Here is a 20,383-nt window from a genome sequence, read left to right as displayed (position 1 = left end):
TCATTTTAGAAAAGCAGCGACGCCAAAAACTGAAAATACAACGTTTTTCAGTCCGTGTTTACCTAACAGGCTCTAGTTTAATCGGCGGAGGGATATTTGTAGTTTTCTACGGTGCTGAGCAATTTGCTAAAAATATAAGCGGTGATAGCAACAGAGTCTCTATTGGCTGAGAGGGGGGAGGACCCACACAGTATTGGGCTGCAGTCTCCATTTAACAGCTGAAGAAACCTGGCTTGTACTAGGGGCTTCTGGGAAATGATGTTCTTCTTTATCACTCAATGATGTGCGGTAATGAGAGTGTTAAATAATAAAACGTGCTTTGGCTTTTTGTTGACTCTGGGTTTCTATTCTATTCTATTGTATTCTATTCTATTATATTATAGAATTTATGGTGTCTAATCAGTTGGACTATGGAAATGGACTTTGTATAAACAAAATGAATCAATTAAAATTATATGAATTAAAATCCACACATTCCCAAATGTTCTTTATTTAATTTCTTTTTTTAATTTTACATGAACACATTTAGTTACCATATTTTGCAGGCATGCCTCCTATCTTTACTTTATCACTTGACTCTTTGATTTTAGAGCTCACATGAAGGGCTTTTAACCAAAACTAAAGTATGAGTTTGCATTTAAAAATATTATTTGTAAAGATGAAAAACACATGGGAAAAAAAAGACTAATTTCCGGTGCAGTACAGTTAGTGACGCTAACATCAACTTAAGGCATTTGAAATACATAATCATGCATTTGTTTTTGATTTTTTTAAAATTTCGAAGTACTGGATTTCAGATAGAAAATATTTTTAACATAAAATGGGGTTGAAAATGACATTAAAGGAATGGACAGTACAGAGTGAGCCTATAAACATGCTGTTCACTTCAATAATGTCCTCCAGCCAAGGCTATTTTATGATTTTTTTTTTAACTTGAGTGTCTAATATTGCATTAAAAATACAAAAATGTACCAATTTATTATATTTCTATCATATCATATGTGATATTATGTTATGTTTCATGGACATCGTTTAGTTCCAGTGGTGAAAAAAGTATTGAGAATTTTTACTTAAGAAAAGTAGCAATACTAAATTACAAAAATACTGAATATTAGCAGTAGATTTTCTCCAAAATTATCCCATTCTAAAGTATTTGTATCATTTTTGATGCATCACTGTGTAAGCAATATTTTGATGCTGTGTTGCTGGGGTAAAGCTATAGTTGTAGTTTTACGTCCTGGCTACTTTGTATATAGCTATCTATTTTAATCAGTACAATGTTGGATAAATGGGCAAATCTACGTAGGCCTATATATGAAATCTGAAACTTAAAAGTACCTGTCAAATAAAGGTAGATATGTAAAAGGACATTTTTTCATTTGTCCCTAAAATGAAGTGGAGTTGAAGTAGACTTTTTGGTAGCTCAAAATGGAACAACCATAATCAAGTACAAATACTTAAAAATTGTACTTAATTACAGTACTTAAGTAAATGCTTGTTACTTTCTACCATTGCCTAGTTTATGCCTATAACAACAAGATAAAGTTTATATGAAATAAATGTGTTATCAAGATATGATGTAGCAACTGGCACATAGAAGTCGTGTAGAAACTTCTTTTTCAAAGATGTCAATAGAGAGTTCAGAGAAGGACTGTATGAAGAAAAAGAATAACTGCTTTGTTTGTCTCATTAATTTAAATAGATTACTACTACTACTATTAATAATAATAATAATAATAATAAAATCGTTTATTATTTTTTTTAATTCAGTAATATCTTATTTATAAAATATTAACATTTACTTATTGAATTTAATTTAATTAATTTTTTTAACCCAATAATTAAATAACGGACTCCATAAACCGGTGACGTCACACGAGGCCGACACTCATCTTTGTCAGTGAACAAAATGGCGTCTTACTGTTTGACAGTCACTAGGCTGCAGGTAAGAAAACGTTATTTTTCCTTCGCAGAGTTTTTAAATGCCTTGCTATCTATTACACATGTGACAATAGATATCTGTTAACGTTTAGTACAGCCGGTATTGCTCCAGCTTGACCGACAGCCGGTAAATGTAGAGAAGAGTACGCACCGAGCCGCCGTTCGTCAGGTCACCGTGTCCTCGTTTGACTCATGACAGCGACGCATCGTAACGGTTATAAACCAAATCTGACTGTACAGATACCAGTATTATGTTATTATAATGTTAATAGCAGCATCAAGTTTAGTCAGTATCAACTGAATAGTGGATGCTAACGGTCCCAGGTGGCTTGATGTTTGCAAGGTGATCGCAAGGTTACGGAGTTTTCGTCATACGCTCTTTATAATAGTTCACTCCTGACAGCTGGGGCTGATGCTGAGCGCTGTGTTTCTGGGCCTCTGTTGGTTAGTGGATGAAATCAAATAGTACATGCTTATTTTGAATTACACAGGGCCCTCCATAAGCAATTTTTTACTAAAGGATGTTAACATAAATCAGCCTGCTGCTCATAAAGTAACCTGCGCCCTACACTCTATGTCATGTGTTGTAAATGATGAATACATGAGTTTCTGTTGTCTGCTGGGTGAGGTTAGGGCTGGGCAATATGGACAAACTCAAATACCATGATCATTTTAACCAAATACCTTGAATTATTATTAGGATATTGTATGATTGACTATGGTGCTTTCTCGAAATATATACACAATAAGATTTTTGATAAATGTTTATCAGCAACGTGGATATAATGACAAAATGGGTAAAGGCAAACAATGCAGCAGCTAGAACAGTCTGGCAAATTCAGAAAATTACATAATTTTATTGTCCTACAAACCAGGACAGGACAGCACTTAGGATACAAGTGGGTTGGACATCATTCACCGTTGGCACTGGTGTATTTTTATCCATAAAGCAATATTGGGCAAATGTCTGGCCTACCTCTGGTTACCAGCTACGCCCTCCAAGTGGCTGCTTTTTAATGTACCGCAGATTTTAACTGATCTGGGGAAAACTGCATTCTCCTACGATGCACCTTGGACATGGAATACTCTTTAAAAGGATCTTAAATTAGAAATGCTTATATCCATTGATGAATTTAAGGGCGTGACGTCACAAAGAATGTGGTGACAGAGACATGCGCTTGTTTCTCTTGAGAGGCCGCTATGTTTGAATAGTTGTTGTTTTATTGTGGATTTTTGCATTATGTGTTGTATTTGTTGCATTTTAAATGTGTTTTGATTGGCTGCCATCTTGGCCAGGTCTCTCTTGCAAAGACATTTTCAGTCTCAATGGAACTTCCTGGTCAAATAAAGGTTAAATAAAATATAAAAATAATAACAATATCCAAAATCTAAGATGATATTCAATCTCATATTACAATATTGAAATAATATCAAGATAATGCTCAGCCCTAGGTGCAGTCTTGCTATTCGTGGTGCTTCGTCAATTTATTATCTCAATATTTGCATTGATATTTGAGAACATAAATCAAAAACTATTCTCACAGATGATGTCATCACACATAAACGTTCACTTATGTCAACAAGCATTATTCCCACAAATAAATATGGTATGGTAAGTGGTATAAGGAGAAAAATACAGGGAGAATATCAGAACATACCTATTACAAAATTACACAATAAGAAAATAAGTGGAAATAAGACAAAAATGGTTGCCAGAGTAATGTGCTTTGATTTTTAGATGTGCCGTTTACCTCCATTTGCCAATGTTTATGAGATGTCTTTTTCCATTTGAAGAGAACTAGTTGATATTTAAGCAGTACAGGAAAGGCCATCAGTCTCACTTATTGCACGTTTAGTTTATTATATAAACATGAGGGAGGCTAGATAGCATAGCATTGCATTGATTTACAACATAATATAAAACCCATGCAATCAAACTAATTATTGCACCTGTTATTGTCAAAAGAACTGGCTCAAACACTGAGCCTGCTGCCCAATAGTGTGTCAGTGTGTTCTAGTGTGGCCACAAGAGTTCTGTGAGTGTTTTAAACATATCTGAGTATAGTTTTGATGATGAGATAGCCTGGGAACCAACCCGATTAGATTGAGAGTCTCTGCATTTAGGCTTAACATTAGGTATTCCGTAAATTGCAAGGGCTAATGACATCCCAAAATGTCTATTTCTGCTAATGAAATACCAGTGAATGACCAAATTGGCCTTATTCTGCCTATTCTTGACCACTGTTCAATGCTGGCCACCAAAAACCCACATATCCTGGAGCAATGGGAAAAGGCATCAGAGCAAATCTTCCACTGCTGCTGCCAGTTTATTTACACTGATTATGTTTGTAGTAAATGATGCTCTTCTAAACTACTTTGCCTGTACCTCTAGTGCTCATAGTTTAAAGTGTAGCATATCAGACTGATAGTAACAGCCTTGTGGGCGAGGCTTACCCTGAAATATGAGCTGGATAAACTCTAACCCACTTTTCTCTGAACATTGTGATTTTCTGCTGAATATCAACACTAAGGGTGAGATCTAAAGGAAGTGAACATGGCGTCCCTCATATTTTGGCTTGGATCACTCACTCTTTAAGCAGTGTTCTGATTTAATTTCTAATATTCAGTGTTATATTGGGTTTCTGCCAGAATGTTGATGCAGTAGTTGTATATTATCTATTTTACTCCTCAATAAAATTTTACATCACACACTTGAAGTACATTAAAGTTATTAAAAGAGAGGTCTTAAAATGGTTTACACAGTGTCTACAAATAGATTAATGTCAGTTTGCTGTTGCTGGAGAAGAAAGATTTGGATAATATTTTGACAGCCTGTTTTCATTACCAGCATGAACATAATCCTGACATTTAAATTAAGTATTGACAAGACAGCACTGAAAAATCCCCCAAAAATGTTGTCAATCCAAAAACAATGTAACAATGACTGTTCATTTAAAAATGCCGTGTTCAGCTCCAATACTGATTTGTAGAGTGGTTCGAGACATTCCAAGTTCTCTTGCTGATCTGATCAATGTCTAACCAAACTGACGGAGCCTGTTTGTGACCCAAATGGAGGATTCCTCTGCGTCTCTGTAGGCCACATTGTTACTGGTGCGACTTGCCAGATTATGTTTTAACTATCCTCACATGTGGTTCCATTCTTGCATAATTTAGTGACCTCTCTTTTCTCTGCGTATTTATTATATAACTAAAATCGTAATATGTTAGTCCTAAATTGTACATTAAAACTTTGTTGTTAATTCTCAACACTGTCCTCTGTTTCCTCTGGTCTAGCTGGCCCTTGGAACTGGTGCAAGGCGCATTCATGTCTCCTCAGCCTTCAGCGCCAAGGCCAAGGTGGCCATGAGCCGCTTTGAGCCCGGCTCCAGCGTTAATTATGAGAAGATGCATGAGAACATCAACACTGTGCGCAGGAGGTCAGCAGTTGAGACTTCTCAGAACTACACATGGACACATAGAGTTCCTTATTGATTACAGTTTGGCTCACGAGGAATGGCTGGTGTTCATTACAGCTGCACAGTTAATCTTGTGGCATTTACAGTGTTGACTTGTCAGGGTCAGCAGGGGCCACGGAGCTAACTTTGGATGTCCTGGAGTTCCCTCGTACTGCGCTTAGCACATGCTGTAATCCAGGAATAGGAAATGCCTTTTGTGTGGCTGTTATGTGACTATTACATGAACAGTTCGCCCCCAAATGTTTGCTGTCCTGATAAGCTATAGTATCTTTAGTTGTTCAGGGCTTTTCCATGATTCTTAGCCACAGATGAAATGTAGTGCTTTCCAGGAGTGATACACAAAACACAGGAGGACACTGCAAAAACATTTAAACTATATTTGTGTAGATATAAGAAGTGAAGACTTTTGTAGTATCTGATGCTACATTTTTGTGTTACTCCACCCCACCAGGCTCGGCAGGCCTCTCACGCTGTCGGAGAAGATTGTGTACGGTCACCTGGATGATCCAGCGGGGCAGGATATCGACCGCGGCCGCACCTACCTGCGCCTGCGTCCAGATCGCGTGGCGATGCAGGATGCTACAGCTCAGATGGCAATGCTGCAGTTCATCAGCAGTGGTCTGCCCAGGGTGGCGGTTCCCTCCACCATCCACTGTGATCATCTGATTGAGGCTCAGATCGGAGGGGCCGAGGACCTGCAGAGAGCTAAGGTGAGAACAGATGGATGGAGTGTGGTATTATACATATTGTAGTTTTAATATTTTGGCTGTACTGAATATTTAAATGCTTAAAAGCTTCATGCATAATGTTGACATTTGAAATTTGCGAAATCATTTCTGCACAGTTGCAGATAAAGATTAGCCTACACTGATATTATAAGTATTATACTGTTTGTAGAATTAGTTTCCGACTTGTGTGATCCAAACATTTCCAATTACTCCAAAGTGTTGTCAAGTCCAAAAGTCAAATTTAAGCCTTCTTTAGGGTGATGGACTCATAAAATATGACGACAGACATTCAAAGCTTCATTCGCAAACCTCGAAAGAAGCTCCAAATTTAAAACCGTGACATTTGGTACAGCCTTAATATGTTTTTATGGTACGACCATTGGTTGTAAATCGTTATTGACAGAAGAAATGATTTCTCTTTGACACTTTTCACCTAATGAGATGCGTGTTTTGGTGCCTCTCTGCTTTGCTACTGGCCTCATTCTGCCATACATTTTCAGTCTAATCTGATCAGACAGAGTTTTGACAAGTGGACATGGACTTGAATGCTTATTACTACAGAACAAAATATAAAAGGAGGTCATCGTCCCTCTGGTTTGAAAATGACTGACAAAACATTACAACACTGCGTAATGCTGACTTCAGGTTCAGGGGACCAGAGCTGGTTTAGGTTTTTACAACCTGTCACACACACACAGAGTTGATGCCAACAACAACAGACTATAACTCTAAGCCATTTTGCTTGTGAAGTGTGTATCCGATACCAACCTCATAAGGTCCCATTAATGTGTCGGCAGGAAGCAGTTATGGAGAGACTCAGCAGCTTTATAAGTTTCTCCTCTGACTTTTGGCTCATTGTGTTAGTTGAGCCAGTTTTTATCAACCAACACAATGAGTGCAACAAGAGCCAATTTCTATTTTGGGCAGTGTTTGTTTAGTGCAGCTGCATTTCAAGATAACTTTTCAGTAACTAACAGTAAGGTATATTGTGTTGAACTGGCTTGTTTAGATTTATTTAATAATTGATCCTTAGCTAGCGGGGATTGATGAGGTTGCAAAGGTAGCGGCCTTAAAGGAACAGTTCAACCTAAAATCAAAAATACATATGTTTCCTCTTACTCAAGATAATCCACAGACCTTGTTGGGAACAGTTTCATGCAGGAACTATTTTCTTTCTACCAATCTACACCCAGCAAACACATCACCGCTTAGAAGACAGTGTGCATCTACTCATGGACGAGAGGCTTGTGCTCATGACAGAGCGGGTATAAACATTAATGGCGTCCTTCTTGGCTGAGCTGTGACATTAGCTAGCTTGGTGGTGCTAGGTGAGTTTGCAGTAGATGCACACTTTGTCCTGCACAGTGACACAGTGGCACTTCCACGTTGGCTTCATTTTTCAGCCCCAGAGGTTGCCGCTTGGTGTCTGCCTCTGCCTCTGGGTCATAAGCTTGTTGAGGAGTGCTGTAGTTGTCCACTAGAAGCAACATCATGGCATTGTCCTGGTGGGCGGCATATGGTCCATTGAGCTAGCTAATGTTACAGCTCAGCTGAGGAGGACGCCATTAACGTTTACATCTCGCATTGTCACGAGTACAAGGTCTCTCTTTTATGAATAGATGCACGCTTCCTACTGCACAGTGATAGAGTTGATGGGTGGACTTTGGTAGAAAGAAAATAGTTCTTACATGAAACTGCTCACAACAAGGTCTGTGGATTATCTTGAGTAACTGGGTCATGATTTCTGGAAAGAGACATTGCTGTTGAGTTGTTTAAATGTATTTTTTGGCGTGTAAGCACCACAAGCCAAGTGCCATCAAGTTCTGTTATATTAGAGAGAAGGCAGACATCTCTACAGCCAATATCTCTAACATTCAGCAACTCTTAACAATCTGAATTGATAAATTACACTACAGGTAAGAGGAAGAATATGTATTTGTGATTTTGGGGTGAACTGTCCCTTTAAACAGTTTTCTTGGGGCACAGTAGATGCAACGGGTTGGTTCAAATTCTGTAGGTGTGATCAAATTGTTGGATTACAGGGTTCAGGGTTAAGTGCTGCAGCAAAGTTTATTATTTTATGGTTACATCAAGGATTCTCATGCATCATATGTGAAAATAACTGTTCGCCAATAACTCTTAACGCAGGAGATAAACGAGGAAGTGTACAACTTTCTTGCCACTGCTGCTGCTAAATATGGTGTTGGCTTCTGGAAACCTGGATCAGGGATCATCCATCAGGTACAGTACACTGATTTATAATGATGCTATAAATTATTTCAAACTACACTTTGTTTGAAGTTTGAGGCCCCAGGAAAAAATGTTTGACTGACTCTGAATGCCTCTTCCTTTGGACAGATCATCCTGGAGAATTATGCCTATCCTGGAGTGATGCTGATTGGTACAGACTCCCACACTCCTAATGGCGGTGGCCTGGGGGCCGTCTGCATTGGAGTGGGTGGCGCTGATGCCGTGGATGTCATGGCTGGAATCCCCTGGGAGCTCAAGTGTCCGAAAGTGAGTTCTGGCCATTTGATATCTTGTAAATGAATTTTAATTTCAAAGCAGTTTCAACCTGTTTTTAACCACTAGGTGTCTCTACAAATGTTTCTACCTTTGTCTTTTTTTTCATGTTTTTTTTTTTCCCCTCAGGTGATTGGAGTGAAGCTGACAGGAGCCCTGTCTGGTTGGACCTCTCCGAAGGATGTCATCCTGAAGGTGGCTGGCATCCTGACTGTAAAAGGTGGCACAGGAGCCATTGTGGAGTATCACGGGCCTGGAGTTGACTCCATCTCCTGCACTGGTAAGGATGAGATACATCTGAAAAACTGGAGTGTTTGTGATAGACACTCTTTATTTATATGTGAAAATTGAAGACAGGAAGAACAGTGGCGACTTCAGTTTATTTCACTGTACTTTGAATTTTCAGGAATGGCCACTATCTGTAACATGGGTGCTGAGATTGGAGCCACCACATCCATTTTCCCCTACAACCACCGCATGAGGACATACATGGAGAAAACTGGCCGTGGAGGTCGGTTTCTTTAATGTTACTCTGTCTGTTTAGTCTTCATTCACTCAGTGTGTCGCACCTACAACTTTGTCTCCTCCCTCATTCCCTCTCAGAGATCGCGACTGTGGCCGATCAGTTCATAGATGACTTGGTCCCAGATAAAGGCTGTGAATACGACCAGCTCATTGAGATTAACCTGAGTGAGGTGAGTCAAAGCGTTGTCACAAGTCTTGTAATTTAAGGCCAGTGTTTCCCTGAGGTTGACTGCCTTTACCTGAGTGATGGGCTGGTGAAACACTTATTCTACCACCACACCCCAGGCACACTACTGTTTTTTACATTACGTAGTAGGGCTGCCCCCTAATAGTCGAAATGTTAGTCAACCAGAAGGGTCATTAGTCGGCAAGAATTCATTGGTTGCTTAGTTGCAGAAAAAACAAACCTGAAACTCTATTAGGAGCTGCGCCTTGTCAAAATAAATCAAACCCTATATGACTGGACCATGTGTGACTTCAATTTGAAAGGACAGACACAGGAAGTGTCCACGCTCAGCAGTCAGACAGAAGTCAGGTTAATCTCCAGGGCTGGTACCTGCGGTTATTCCACAGGCTAGTTAATAACATGTCGGGCAGGAAATCCAAAGTGTGGGATCATTTTGAGAAGGTGAAGGACGAACCCAAGGTGATATGTAAACTCATCTTCATTGGTCGACTACAAACATGACGTATCATCTGAAACATGGAAGTAGCTACATGCCCATTAGCCCACAGCATTATTAACAGGCGGCTCGCTCAGTGTGTGACGTGCACTTGTAGATAAAATATAGGTCTATATTAATGAAGGTTCATTAGTACGGTTTTGTATTTCTCTGTAATGTAGCACAGTCAGTGTTTCCCATTAATTAACGAAACTATGGCGGCCCGCCATAGTTTAATTTGACCCGCCATAGTTTCTAAATAAAAGATTTAGGCTGCCGAAAGTATTGACTTGTCATGATATAAATAATATCTTGAACGCCGTAGTGTTTTGTGCTGATGTGCTCAGGCTGTCAGATCCAGCGCTCGACAGTGCGAGCGTTTCACTCGACTAAAAATATGTGTGTGCGAACTGTAAAAAATATTTAGGGGCACATGTGCGCATAAAAAAAAATCAGCCGAAGCTGTCAGCACAATGAATATAAGTCCCACTGTCGGCATGGTGGAAATAAGTCAAAGGGTTCTAGTTTCCCGGTGCAGCGCAGGGTGGCGAACCCTGCGCAGAGCTAGTTTCGAGCAGCGCAACCCGAGGCGCGCTCAGTTTGGTAGTTTGGCAGACCGAGGTGCGCTGAGATGGGTGTGGCGGCGCAGCAGGGGGAGGTGTCGACAGATACAGCTTGGCGCAGTGACAGTTTCGTGCCAAAAGGCTTCGCTGAAGGTGCACTTAAAGCTCGCCATCTGAAACCAGATCTACTGTCAGCGCAGGGGGAGCGCAGCCGGTGTAAGCCGAAGTTTGGCTGACCGGCGGACAGTGCACACACGTCACCAAAACCTCACAGGCAGGTTTCCAGAATATCAGGCACATTAACGATGCAATAAATACCCACAAAACCACAATTCAATGCACCTATCTGCAATCAGCACATAAATGTATCTCTATATCGACTGTCCCGTCACATCTGATGTCAGATCAAAGGGGGTTGGCACCGTTTGGCACGTTTGGCACGCGTAATGGAAACCCAATCTGATTTGATTAAACAGCTGCAAACTAATGAGTTCACATCCCTCTCAGCCAGCCACAAACAGCCACAGCATCAGATAGGGAGTATATATTCAGCATCTGTCATCTTAGAAAAGTCAAAAGAAAAGAAACAGAGTGAGACTGCGAGAGAGAAAGAAAGAGAGCATGCACGCACGAGAGAAACGCAACATTGATTTACAATTGTGGTGACCTCCTCCCAGGCTACCTTTGCATCATCAGCCCGTGGAGGTCTGCTCGCAGTTCCGTATATTCGGACACTGCGAGCAGACCTCCCGGACCAAAACATCAGGTTCCTCCTGGGAGAAGTTTGGCCATCTGACGCTGCTGCTGGTGATTGGATGTCCCCCCCCCCCCCCCCATTGTGTTGCCCCGCTCAAAACATAATTTAATAATTCAATTAATATCGTAAAATTCTTAGTTAGGGGCAGCCCTGTAACAAGAAGCTTTTATTGTTTTGTTTTTTTTTTTTTTTCCTTTTTTACGGTAGAAGTTGCTGCTATTTTCCGTTACAGTCATTCTTCCAGCAGCAGTTACAGTGCAGAGACACTGAAATATGGAAAACCACAAAAAAAGCTGACCACTTTAGAGGAGACCGGGCTGTTTTTAGGAGGGGGGCTGAAAGAAACAGGTGCTAAAACTGAGTGTTTCAGACAGGGTGAATACAGGTGTTTTAGCACAGACAGTATGATGAAAATAAAGTGTTTTTGTTTTAATAAAAGCATGTAAACCTGAAATACAAGTATGAACCTTAAAATAAATATAAGATGTCCCCTTTAAGAGTCGCCTACCTACCAAATTATGCATGTGTTGGTATGTTAAGTAAAAGCTTTCCTGAGGTGAATTTAAGTGCTGTAAACTAAAACAGACTCCAGCACCCACTTCTCATTTAGTCACATACTTTGGCTTCATCCCGTTCTGTGTCATGTGGATGGTGAGGCAGCTTAAGTGCTTATTATTAGTGTTCCTCTTTAAAAAGTTTCCAAATTTAGAAAACAATATTTATAGCATACGCACACATGTCCCACATTACCCGAACTATGAATTCATTATGCCTTATTTTTCTACTAACAGTTGAAGCCCCATATCAACGGGCCCTTCACCCCTGACCTGGCCCACCCCGTGTCTGATATCGGGGCTACGGCTAAGAAGAACGGCTGGCCCCTGGAGGTTAAAGTTGGTCAGTATTTGTCACACAGCTGTATTATCTTACAAATGTAAGTATTTTTAATGCTTTGTCTAATGAAATTGGATATTTCTTTCTTTGTTCCTAGTAGCTGTGTTATTGACCTGACAGGATGGCATCACATTACAGCTCTGCATGTGGCCTTCCAAAGTAGCTTACAAAATGCGTGCTGAGTACAGTATAATTCCAGTCATTGACTGAATGAGTAGAATATAATTAAGATGACAAAGATGTAAAATTACAGGCTTGCTTGTCTTTTCTGTCTTCTCTTCTTTAACAGCCTTCCTCTTATTTCATAGGCACAGATGAATACTTAAACTCTTCCACTGTAACTGTAGACTCATTCACTTTAGTTTCCTTGTTCTCTTCTTACAAACATTGAACTTGTGTCTTGCAGGTCTGATCGGTAGCTGTACCAACTCCAGCTACGAGGACATGGGCAGAGCGGCCTCTCTGGCCAAGCAGGCTCTTGATAAAGGTCTGAAGTGCAAGGCCCAGTTCACAGTCACCCCAGGTTCTGAGCAGATCCGTGCCACTATCGAGAGGGACGGATATGTGAGTCTCTTTACAACATCACTGACCTTTCATTAAACTCTTTTAAAGCCTTAACTACATGTTTAAATCTGAATAGACGTGGATGTGAACTACAACTTGACTGGCTGGTGTAGGAATACAACCGTGTGGCAGTAATTGTAGTTTTACAGAAAACATTTATACAAAGATGTGTGTTGAAAAGATGCAAGAAAGGATTTCTTCAAACTCATGTTGTACCTGTTTCAGGCCAAGATCCTGAGTGATGTTGGTGGAATCGTACTTGCCAACGCTTGTGGACCTTGCATCGGACAGTGGGACAGGTATGCATGCTATTTCTAACGATAACTTCAGCCGCTAAGGGACACAAGCAGGGCTTTAGACCTGATTTGAAACAGGTGGCTCACAGTAGTAAAGGTGGAAGATCAAATAGAAAATTCCCCTGAGTGATGCAGGTTAAACACAACGCATCAGACTAACATGCTCTATGTTCTGACTTTTTTCAGGAAGGATGTGAAAAAAGGAGAGAAGAATACTATTGTCACATCCTACAACAGGAACTTCACTGGCAGGAATGATGCCAACCCCGCTACTCATGCTTTTGTCACCTCTCCTGAGGTAAGAAGTCTGCAGGTTGAACATCAAGTGAAATACAAGCTCAGCAATTGACCTTTCGCTAAGCCCCGCCCCTTTGTGATGGTCCAACAAGCTGTCAGAGTAAGCATGGAGCCCACACTGTAACTACCTGCACTCCCTGAAGAAATATAATCATATTTTTGGAAAAATGAAAGAGTGATTCCAGAGAGAAGCAGACAGAGGGGTCTACAGTCTGTGTTTGAAGGATATATCCAGGATGTCAAACTGACTCAGCAGCAACAACAGGTTAAAAAGACAAAGATAGTTAGAAGCTAAAGCTGAACTATAGGCTACAGATCACAGTGTAAAAGTGAACCACCACATCACTGCTGATCGCCACACAAGACAATGAATATAAAGGGAAACTTTGCTGATATTGAACCAGCTGTGTGGCATCGCAGTGTGTGCAGAGGAACTGTGTTTGGCTTCACCCCCGTGTTGCTACCAGGCGGGGATCTCTGGGGGAAGTCAAACAACATTCATCTGCACACACTGCGATGACACACAGCTGGTTGAACACCAGCGAAGTTTCCCTGCTTCCCTTCACTGGTTCCTGTACAGCAGGGTTGGTCTTTGTTTCACTGTTATAATCATTAAAAAGCAAAAGCAGCATGTGTATACATTCAGTAGGCTATATCTTCAGTAGCTAGCTAGCTAACCCTACACTTTTCAGGGTTTGATTTTGGTTTTGGAACAGGGAAGAAACGTATATCTTTTTCCAACCTCTCCAGGTAACGAGTATCATTAATACACGGCGTGCCCCAGGCACAACATTTAGCTCCAAATCCACAAAACCAGCCTTAAAATGAAGGAAATGTGAAACGACTGCATTAGAGTCAATAGAGCACAGCTGTGTTGTTGTCGGACCCTGGTCTGAGCTGGCCCGATTCTGCATTATGATTGGCCAGTCTGCGTCCAGGGGCAGGACTTAGCAAAGGATCAATTCATGACCACATGGGCATCAATAGGCAGCCTCATAGTAGCTCATACATACAGCATAGTGAGTGTGTATCAGTAGAGGACTTCACAATAAAAATCTTAGTTCTGTATTCCTTAATGGTTTTGACATTTGCACACCCTAAATGCCTATTATGTAATTCATTGTAGATCGTCACCGCCATGGCTATTGCTGGAACTCTCAACTTCAACCCAGAGACCGACTACCTGACCGCTCCTAACGGAGAGAAGTTCAAGCTGAATCCGCCTACTGGTGACGAGCTCCCCTCCAGAGACTTCGACCCAGGCCAGGACACCTACCAGCACCCCCCGACTGAGGGCGGCTCAGTGAAGGTGATTTTGTTTTTTTATTTAATAAGATACAGTATCTTATGACGACAATCTAGAAAGCAGCACAGCATTAATAAAACAGACTTCAAGTGAGGTGAGCGTCTTCTGTCAGAGTTTGCAAAGGTACATGAAAGAGTCAGTGTAAACTAACAGTGTGATCAAGGCTTTTTCACACAGAGATGTGTTATGTGACAGTTGTTAAAACAGAAAATGATTTTTTGATGTTCAAATAAAATTCAGTTTGATATTGGAGTTGTCTGCCCCACTATCCTTTGAAAATATTATCAGAAGAGCCTTTATGTCTTACACTGAATTGATGTTGTTCAGGTGGACGTGAACCCCACCAGCAACCGCTTGCAGCTGCTGGAGCCCTTCGACAAGTGGCATGGAAAAGACCTGGAGGACATGAGGGTCCTTATCAAGGTGAGCAGGAAGTGGAAGGGAAGCTGTGGTGGATGTGTAAGTAAGGAGTAGCGCAGGTTACAAGACTTTTGCCACAGTTAACCCGTCTCGGAAAAATTTCTTTGATCTGAGAGTAAAACCCTCAAGTCGGCACAGAATCGCCTGGCCTCAGATAAGTGTATGAAAATGGATGGATGGATGGATGGATGGTGTAGCGTTGAATAGCCATTGTCAGATTTCTGTTCCATCTTTCCTCATCCTCCGAATTGCCCACTCCTCCTCTTCCTCTCTTTTCCTCTGTGGCCGTAGGTGAAGGGAAAGTGCACCACTGACCATATCAGCGCTGCCGGGCCCTGGCTGAAGTTCCGTGGTCACCTGGACAACATCTCCAACAATCTGCTGATTGGTGCAGTCAACAGTGAAAACGATGCTGTGAACAAGGTCAAAAACCTGCTGACAGGAGAGTACGGAGGTGTGCCCGATGTGGCCCGCCACTACAAGGTGAGTTTGATGGGATGATGTCAGTTGATGATTTGTTTTACATTTAGACTTTACATTGATTTAAATGGCACACAAACACCAGGCAAAATTTTCTTTGTGTTGCATGTTTTTCCAGCAACTAAGTTCCCAATTTCCTCCTTAGCACGTTGTCACCACCCTGACAGCAGTTTAAATGTTTCCTTCGTCTTGTTTAACTGTATAATCCAGGCCAATGGAGTGAACTGGGTGGTGGTCGGAGATGAGAACTATGGAGAAGGTTCCAGCAGAGAGCACGCTGCCCTGGAGCCACGACACCTTGGAGGACGCGCTATCATCGTCAAGAGCTTTGCCAGAATCCACGGTAAGTTTCAGAGCACAGAGAGTGAATAAAATAACACGCAACCACCAATCTGTCTTTCATTTTAGAGATATTCAGGCATCACTGCAGTTTTATCATCTTTACACTCAAACCTTAATTTATTTTCTTTGTGAAAGGTAGAGGCAGCAGGGAAGCAGCATCTTTAGGTGTGGTTGGCTTTCAGAGCAAGCTGATGATTATTGAGTCTGGCATGTTTACAGTCTGCCAGAATAAGTAGTGTGGAAGAGAGCCTCCAAGTTATAATTACAGTCCATTAGTGGCAGTTTGTTATCGAAGGCTTGATGTAGGTAAGTGGGCAGATGAAAGGCTGTCTGATCTCAGGAATATTGCTTTCATTTTTTGGTGTGAAAAGATTTCTTCAGAACCAGAAACACACAAAATAAACCATTACGTGCAGTTGATGCAGTTTTCTGTATGCAAAGCTTTCAGTGCCATGTGGTGTTGATGAAGAAGATTTCTAGCATCATGAGTTCTGTGTAAATGGAGCAGCTTATTCATCATGAGATCTGGAACCAGTCCATAACAACCAGACACACATACTCACATGCATTATGCTCCCTGACCTTGTAACAGATGCACCTAGACAAAGAGCCCCTCTCTTACGGAAGCACAGTATCAGTGTCGGTGTCTTGTTATTTGTCATATTTACATCTTTTCTCCTCTTCACAGAGACTAACCTGAAGAAGCAGGGCCTGCTGCCTCTGACTTTTGCTAACCCCCAGGACTACGAAAAAATTCGCCCTGACGACAAGATTACAATCACTGGGCTAAAATCCTTTGCTCCTGGCAAGGTGAGCAATATTCTGCACTAAAGCTGGCCATACACTGTACGATCTGAGCCCGTTTCTGACCTGATTTTTCTCTGAGCCACACAACTCAATTTAGAGTCGGACCCAATTTTTTTGTGTCTTCAAAATATTTAGTTTTAGTTTAGTTTTTCGTGGTTTTAGTTTTCAAAATACAGGAGGGATTCATCAGGTGCAACACTTTAGAAGTTCAGCATTGGTATTAAAAGACAAACACAACAGCCGCATGACTCATTTTAGAGTTGGACCGAATTTCAGCTTTGTTGGGCATCATTTCTCGTGCAGCGTACACAGGGAGCAGGTAGCTATCAGAGCTCGACCATCTGTTCCCGAATGGCCACCAGACGTTCAGTTGAATTTCTGACATGTCATAAATTTTGGTTGGCAGTTGGTAAACCAGGGGTATCATAGTTTTATATTTTTCATTTTTATTTTATTGTTAAATTTTGTTTTTAATTCAGTTTAGTCTCAGTTAGTTTCCAGAGTGTTTTAGTTTAGTTTGAATTCAATTCAGTTCAATTCAGTTCAATTCAATTCAGTTCAATTCAAATATTTAAATTTAAGAGCAGCACACTGAGTAGTTCAGAGAAAAAACACACAAGACATAAATAACTACAGTATAAAAACAAGTGGAAAAACACATTCTTAAAGTGCTGTGCATTAGAGTCCAGTCCAGCCCTCCTATACAGTCTCAAGCTTCCTGAGAAAGGAAGGTTTGGAGGTGGGTGGATGGGGGGTTGGGTGTATTGAAATCACTAAGGCAGCGGGTCAGTGATGGCTGTGAGTTGAGCAGGAGGACAGCTCTGGGAACAAAAGTAGCCCTCTTCGTCTGAGTCCTGCAGCTTGGGCAGCGAAGATGACGTCCAGGGGGAAGCCACTCAAACACTGCAAACAGGGGGTGTGATGGGTCCTGTATCGTTCTAGTTAGTTTTCTTTTTTCTCAAGTCTAATTTAAATTCTCGTTAAATAAATAAAATGTTCTCTCCCATCTAGTTTTTGTGCCTCTGCCACCAAAAGCTGTGACTGGATTTTGTCTGTCCGTCCCATTTTTGTGAGCTATATATCTCAAGAACGCCTTGTGGGAATTTTGTCAAATTTGGCACGAACATTCGGTTGGACTCAACGGTGAACCGATTAGTTTTGGTTTTGGAATTTGTAGCTTCTTTGCAGCAACATCTTTATTTGAAGCATTGTCTGCTGCCATTGCTACATGTGAGTCTGGACAGACATGAATGTTAACTGGTTCGTGGAGGCCTACAACCACAAGGCTGTAATCCTAGTTTAGTTTTAGTTAAGTATAGTAGATTTTTGTCAGGCTCTCGCACAGCTGTGGCAGAGTGACAAGTCGATTCCCCAAGATCATGTGTTTTTTTTCTCACTCTTTCTCACGTTGATGTTTCCTCCTCCTCCTCCTCCTCCTCCTCCTTTCATGACGTATATGAACCAAGAACATTGGCAATAATGCAACTTGAACCATACTGGTGTAGCATTACAGACTTCAGCTAGCAAACAAACTTCTACCTGCCTCAGAGCTTTCGACCAAGCTTTCTTTACAGTCACACTCAGGTTGTGAGTTGATGATCGGACCGCACAAAATGAGCACATAAATCGTGAGCTCTGGCTTTACATTACAGATGATTTACTCGTACAGCGTGAGTTAGAATTCAGTTAAACATTTCTAAAACTGACTTAAATTATACAGTGTATGCCCGGCTTAAAGAAACATTGACCCCAAAGGACAGCTGAGCTTCTCTTTACATTATGTCAAAGAAAAATTGGATAAATGATTGATGCATCTCGTTGCTCCTTTCAGCCCCTGGCAGCAGTGATCAAGCACAGTGATGGCAGCAAGGAGTCCATCACTCTAAACCACTCCTTCAACGAGACGCAGATCGAGTGGTTCAGGGCCGGCTCTGCTCTCAACAGGATGAAGGAGCTCCAGTAATAGGTGGAGACGCGGGAGGTGGGGCCTGTAGGGGCCACCGAGGGGCCTTGGCATGGGTTAAGAAGGGGAGAAGTGAGGGCAGAGAAAGGGGCTTTGCAAAGAGGAAGAGACGAGGTGAACGGTAGACAGTTACCAGACCTGTTGGTTTAAATGTTGGTGTAGGGACAGCTGTAGTCATGATCAGTTAAAGAAAACACACACACACACACACACACACAAGGTCGCTGCACAGATGAAAAGCGCACACACACATTGACATGGGCACGCACATGCACAGACAGGATTACTGTGAAAGCACTCCCGGACGACAGCCAGAATTACACAAACACGCTCAAATCAAGCGCACATAACCGAAGCTTAGCAGTGTGTGTGTCTGTAAAAGGCAGCATCGTTCGTCCTGGCAGCACTCCTCAGTTTAAAATCAGATTTGTCAAGCTTAGTTGTTCATTGAGTGTTACCCTGCAGCGCTCAGCTGACTGTTTCACACACAGACAGTTGAATGAGGCTGTGTTTTCCTAAATCTGTGAACGAATCTAGCAGTATACAAACCTGAGTCAGACCCTGCATTGATAAAGTTAGATTCAAAATACGATTAAAATAGAAGTGGTGAAGCTGAGATAACAGTTTCCTAATATTTAATGACGAGTTAACAGCTTCCTGCTATAAAATCTTTAACTGCAAAGTCCGTCCAAAGACCAGACAATTGTTGTTCTTCATTATGCTTCCTGTTTTATATTTGTCGCAGTGGTTTCCATCCATACAGCTCAATAAGCTCACTGAGTTGTCCAACTCACATGAATGTACCTTTCCTTCATTATCTCCAGACCTGAAGAACATTTCCACCACATGTTCAATGTGATGCTGCATTCAAATGGAACTTTTGAGCTTGTGTTTATGACATGGGAAGCAAAGTGAATGTGAGCTCATGAACTCAGAGCTCTCAGAAAATTCAGCTTATGAAGCTGTGAACACCACAACAAGGAGGCGTTTATTTGGACTCTTCTCGTGAATGTGGTAAACACAACCCCATTGGAACGCAGCATACTTGAAATGCACTAAATAGCAACAAACTCCACAAGTCGTCCTTCATTTTCCTCCTGTAGCGGGCTGCTAGGTTTGCCTTCGACTTGAACAAGTGTCACCTCACTAGTCGTAGTTTTGAGCCACTGTGAAAACAAACCACCAGGCACACTGACTTATTTACTGTAAGCAGGATCAGTTGAAATCCTGTCAGCCCCTCCACTGTCACGGTACAACTGCAGCCCAATCTATCGTCACGCCGTCTGAGGTCTTGTGTTTTTATGCTGCTGCTGTTGGACTTTTCGTTTTGACCTTGAATCTGTGTACACTCCCTGCTTCTCTTTCACTGCACGATCGCTCACAGGGCTGCAATGAATTATTGTTTTCATTATCGGTTATTCTGTCCATTATTTTCTCTATTAATCGATGAATTGTTCTGTCAGTAAAATATCAAGAAATAGTGAAATTTGCCCTGTGAATTTTCCCTTAACCCAAGTTGATGTCTTTAAATGGTTTCATCTGACCAACTGTCCCAAAAATCTAAAGTGATACAGTTTATTATCACATATAACAAAGAAAGGCGTCAAATTCTCAGATTTAGGAGGCATGAAATCAACAACTGTTTGGCCTCATTTGCTTTAAAATTACTAAAACGATTATTTGATTGTCAATTAATTATCTGTCGATCAACTAATCGATTAATTGACAAATCATTTTAGCTCTACTTGCTTGTTCTCTGTCTTTCTGCATGATATAACACTGCATTGTGTGACAACACAACACATACCGCCATTGTGTCAGCGCCAGCCTTGCTATTTC

General features: G+C 41.3%; 1 protein-coding gene across 1 annotated transcript; it reads left to right on the top strand.

The window, feature by feature from the left end:
* The first annotated feature begins 1,869 nt into the window (after nucleotides 1–1,869).
* Nucleotides 1,870–20,057, top strand: LOC117268396 (aconitate hydratase, mitochondrial-like). Its single transcript, XM_033644794.2, has 18 exons — nucleotides 1,870–1,945; nucleotides 5,236–5,378; nucleotides 5,869–6,127; nucleotides 8,294–8,386; nucleotides 8,504–8,662; nucleotides 8,798–8,948; nucleotides 9,075–9,179; nucleotides 9,272–9,363; nucleotides 11,967–12,072; nucleotides 12,476–12,633; nucleotides 12,859–12,932; nucleotides 13,116–13,227; nucleotides 14,353–14,535; nucleotides 14,860–14,955; nucleotides 15,244–15,435; nucleotides 15,643–15,775; nucleotides 16,463–16,584; nucleotides 18,413–20,057. The coding sequence occupies exons 1-18, from the start codon at nucleotides 1,910–1,912 to the stop codon at nucleotides 18,542–18,544; spliced, it is 2,346 nt and encodes a 781-aa protein (XP_033500685.1). The 5' UTR covers nucleotides 1,870–1,909; the 3' UTR covers nucleotides 18,545–20,057.
* The last annotated feature ends 326 nt before the right edge of the window (nucleotides 20,058–20,383 follow it).

The sequence above is a fragment of the Epinephelus lanceolatus genome, chromosome 18 (assembly GCF_041903045.1).
Source record: "Epinephelus lanceolatus isolate andai-2023 chromosome 18, ASM4190304v1, whole genome shotgun sequence".
Classification (NCBI taxonomy): Eukaryota; Metazoa; Chordata; class Actinopteri; order Perciformes; family Serranidae; genus Epinephelus; species Epinephelus lanceolatus.
The sequence above is the reverse complement of the archived record's forward strand: the minus strand, read 5'-3'. Positions and strand labels throughout refer to the sequence as shown.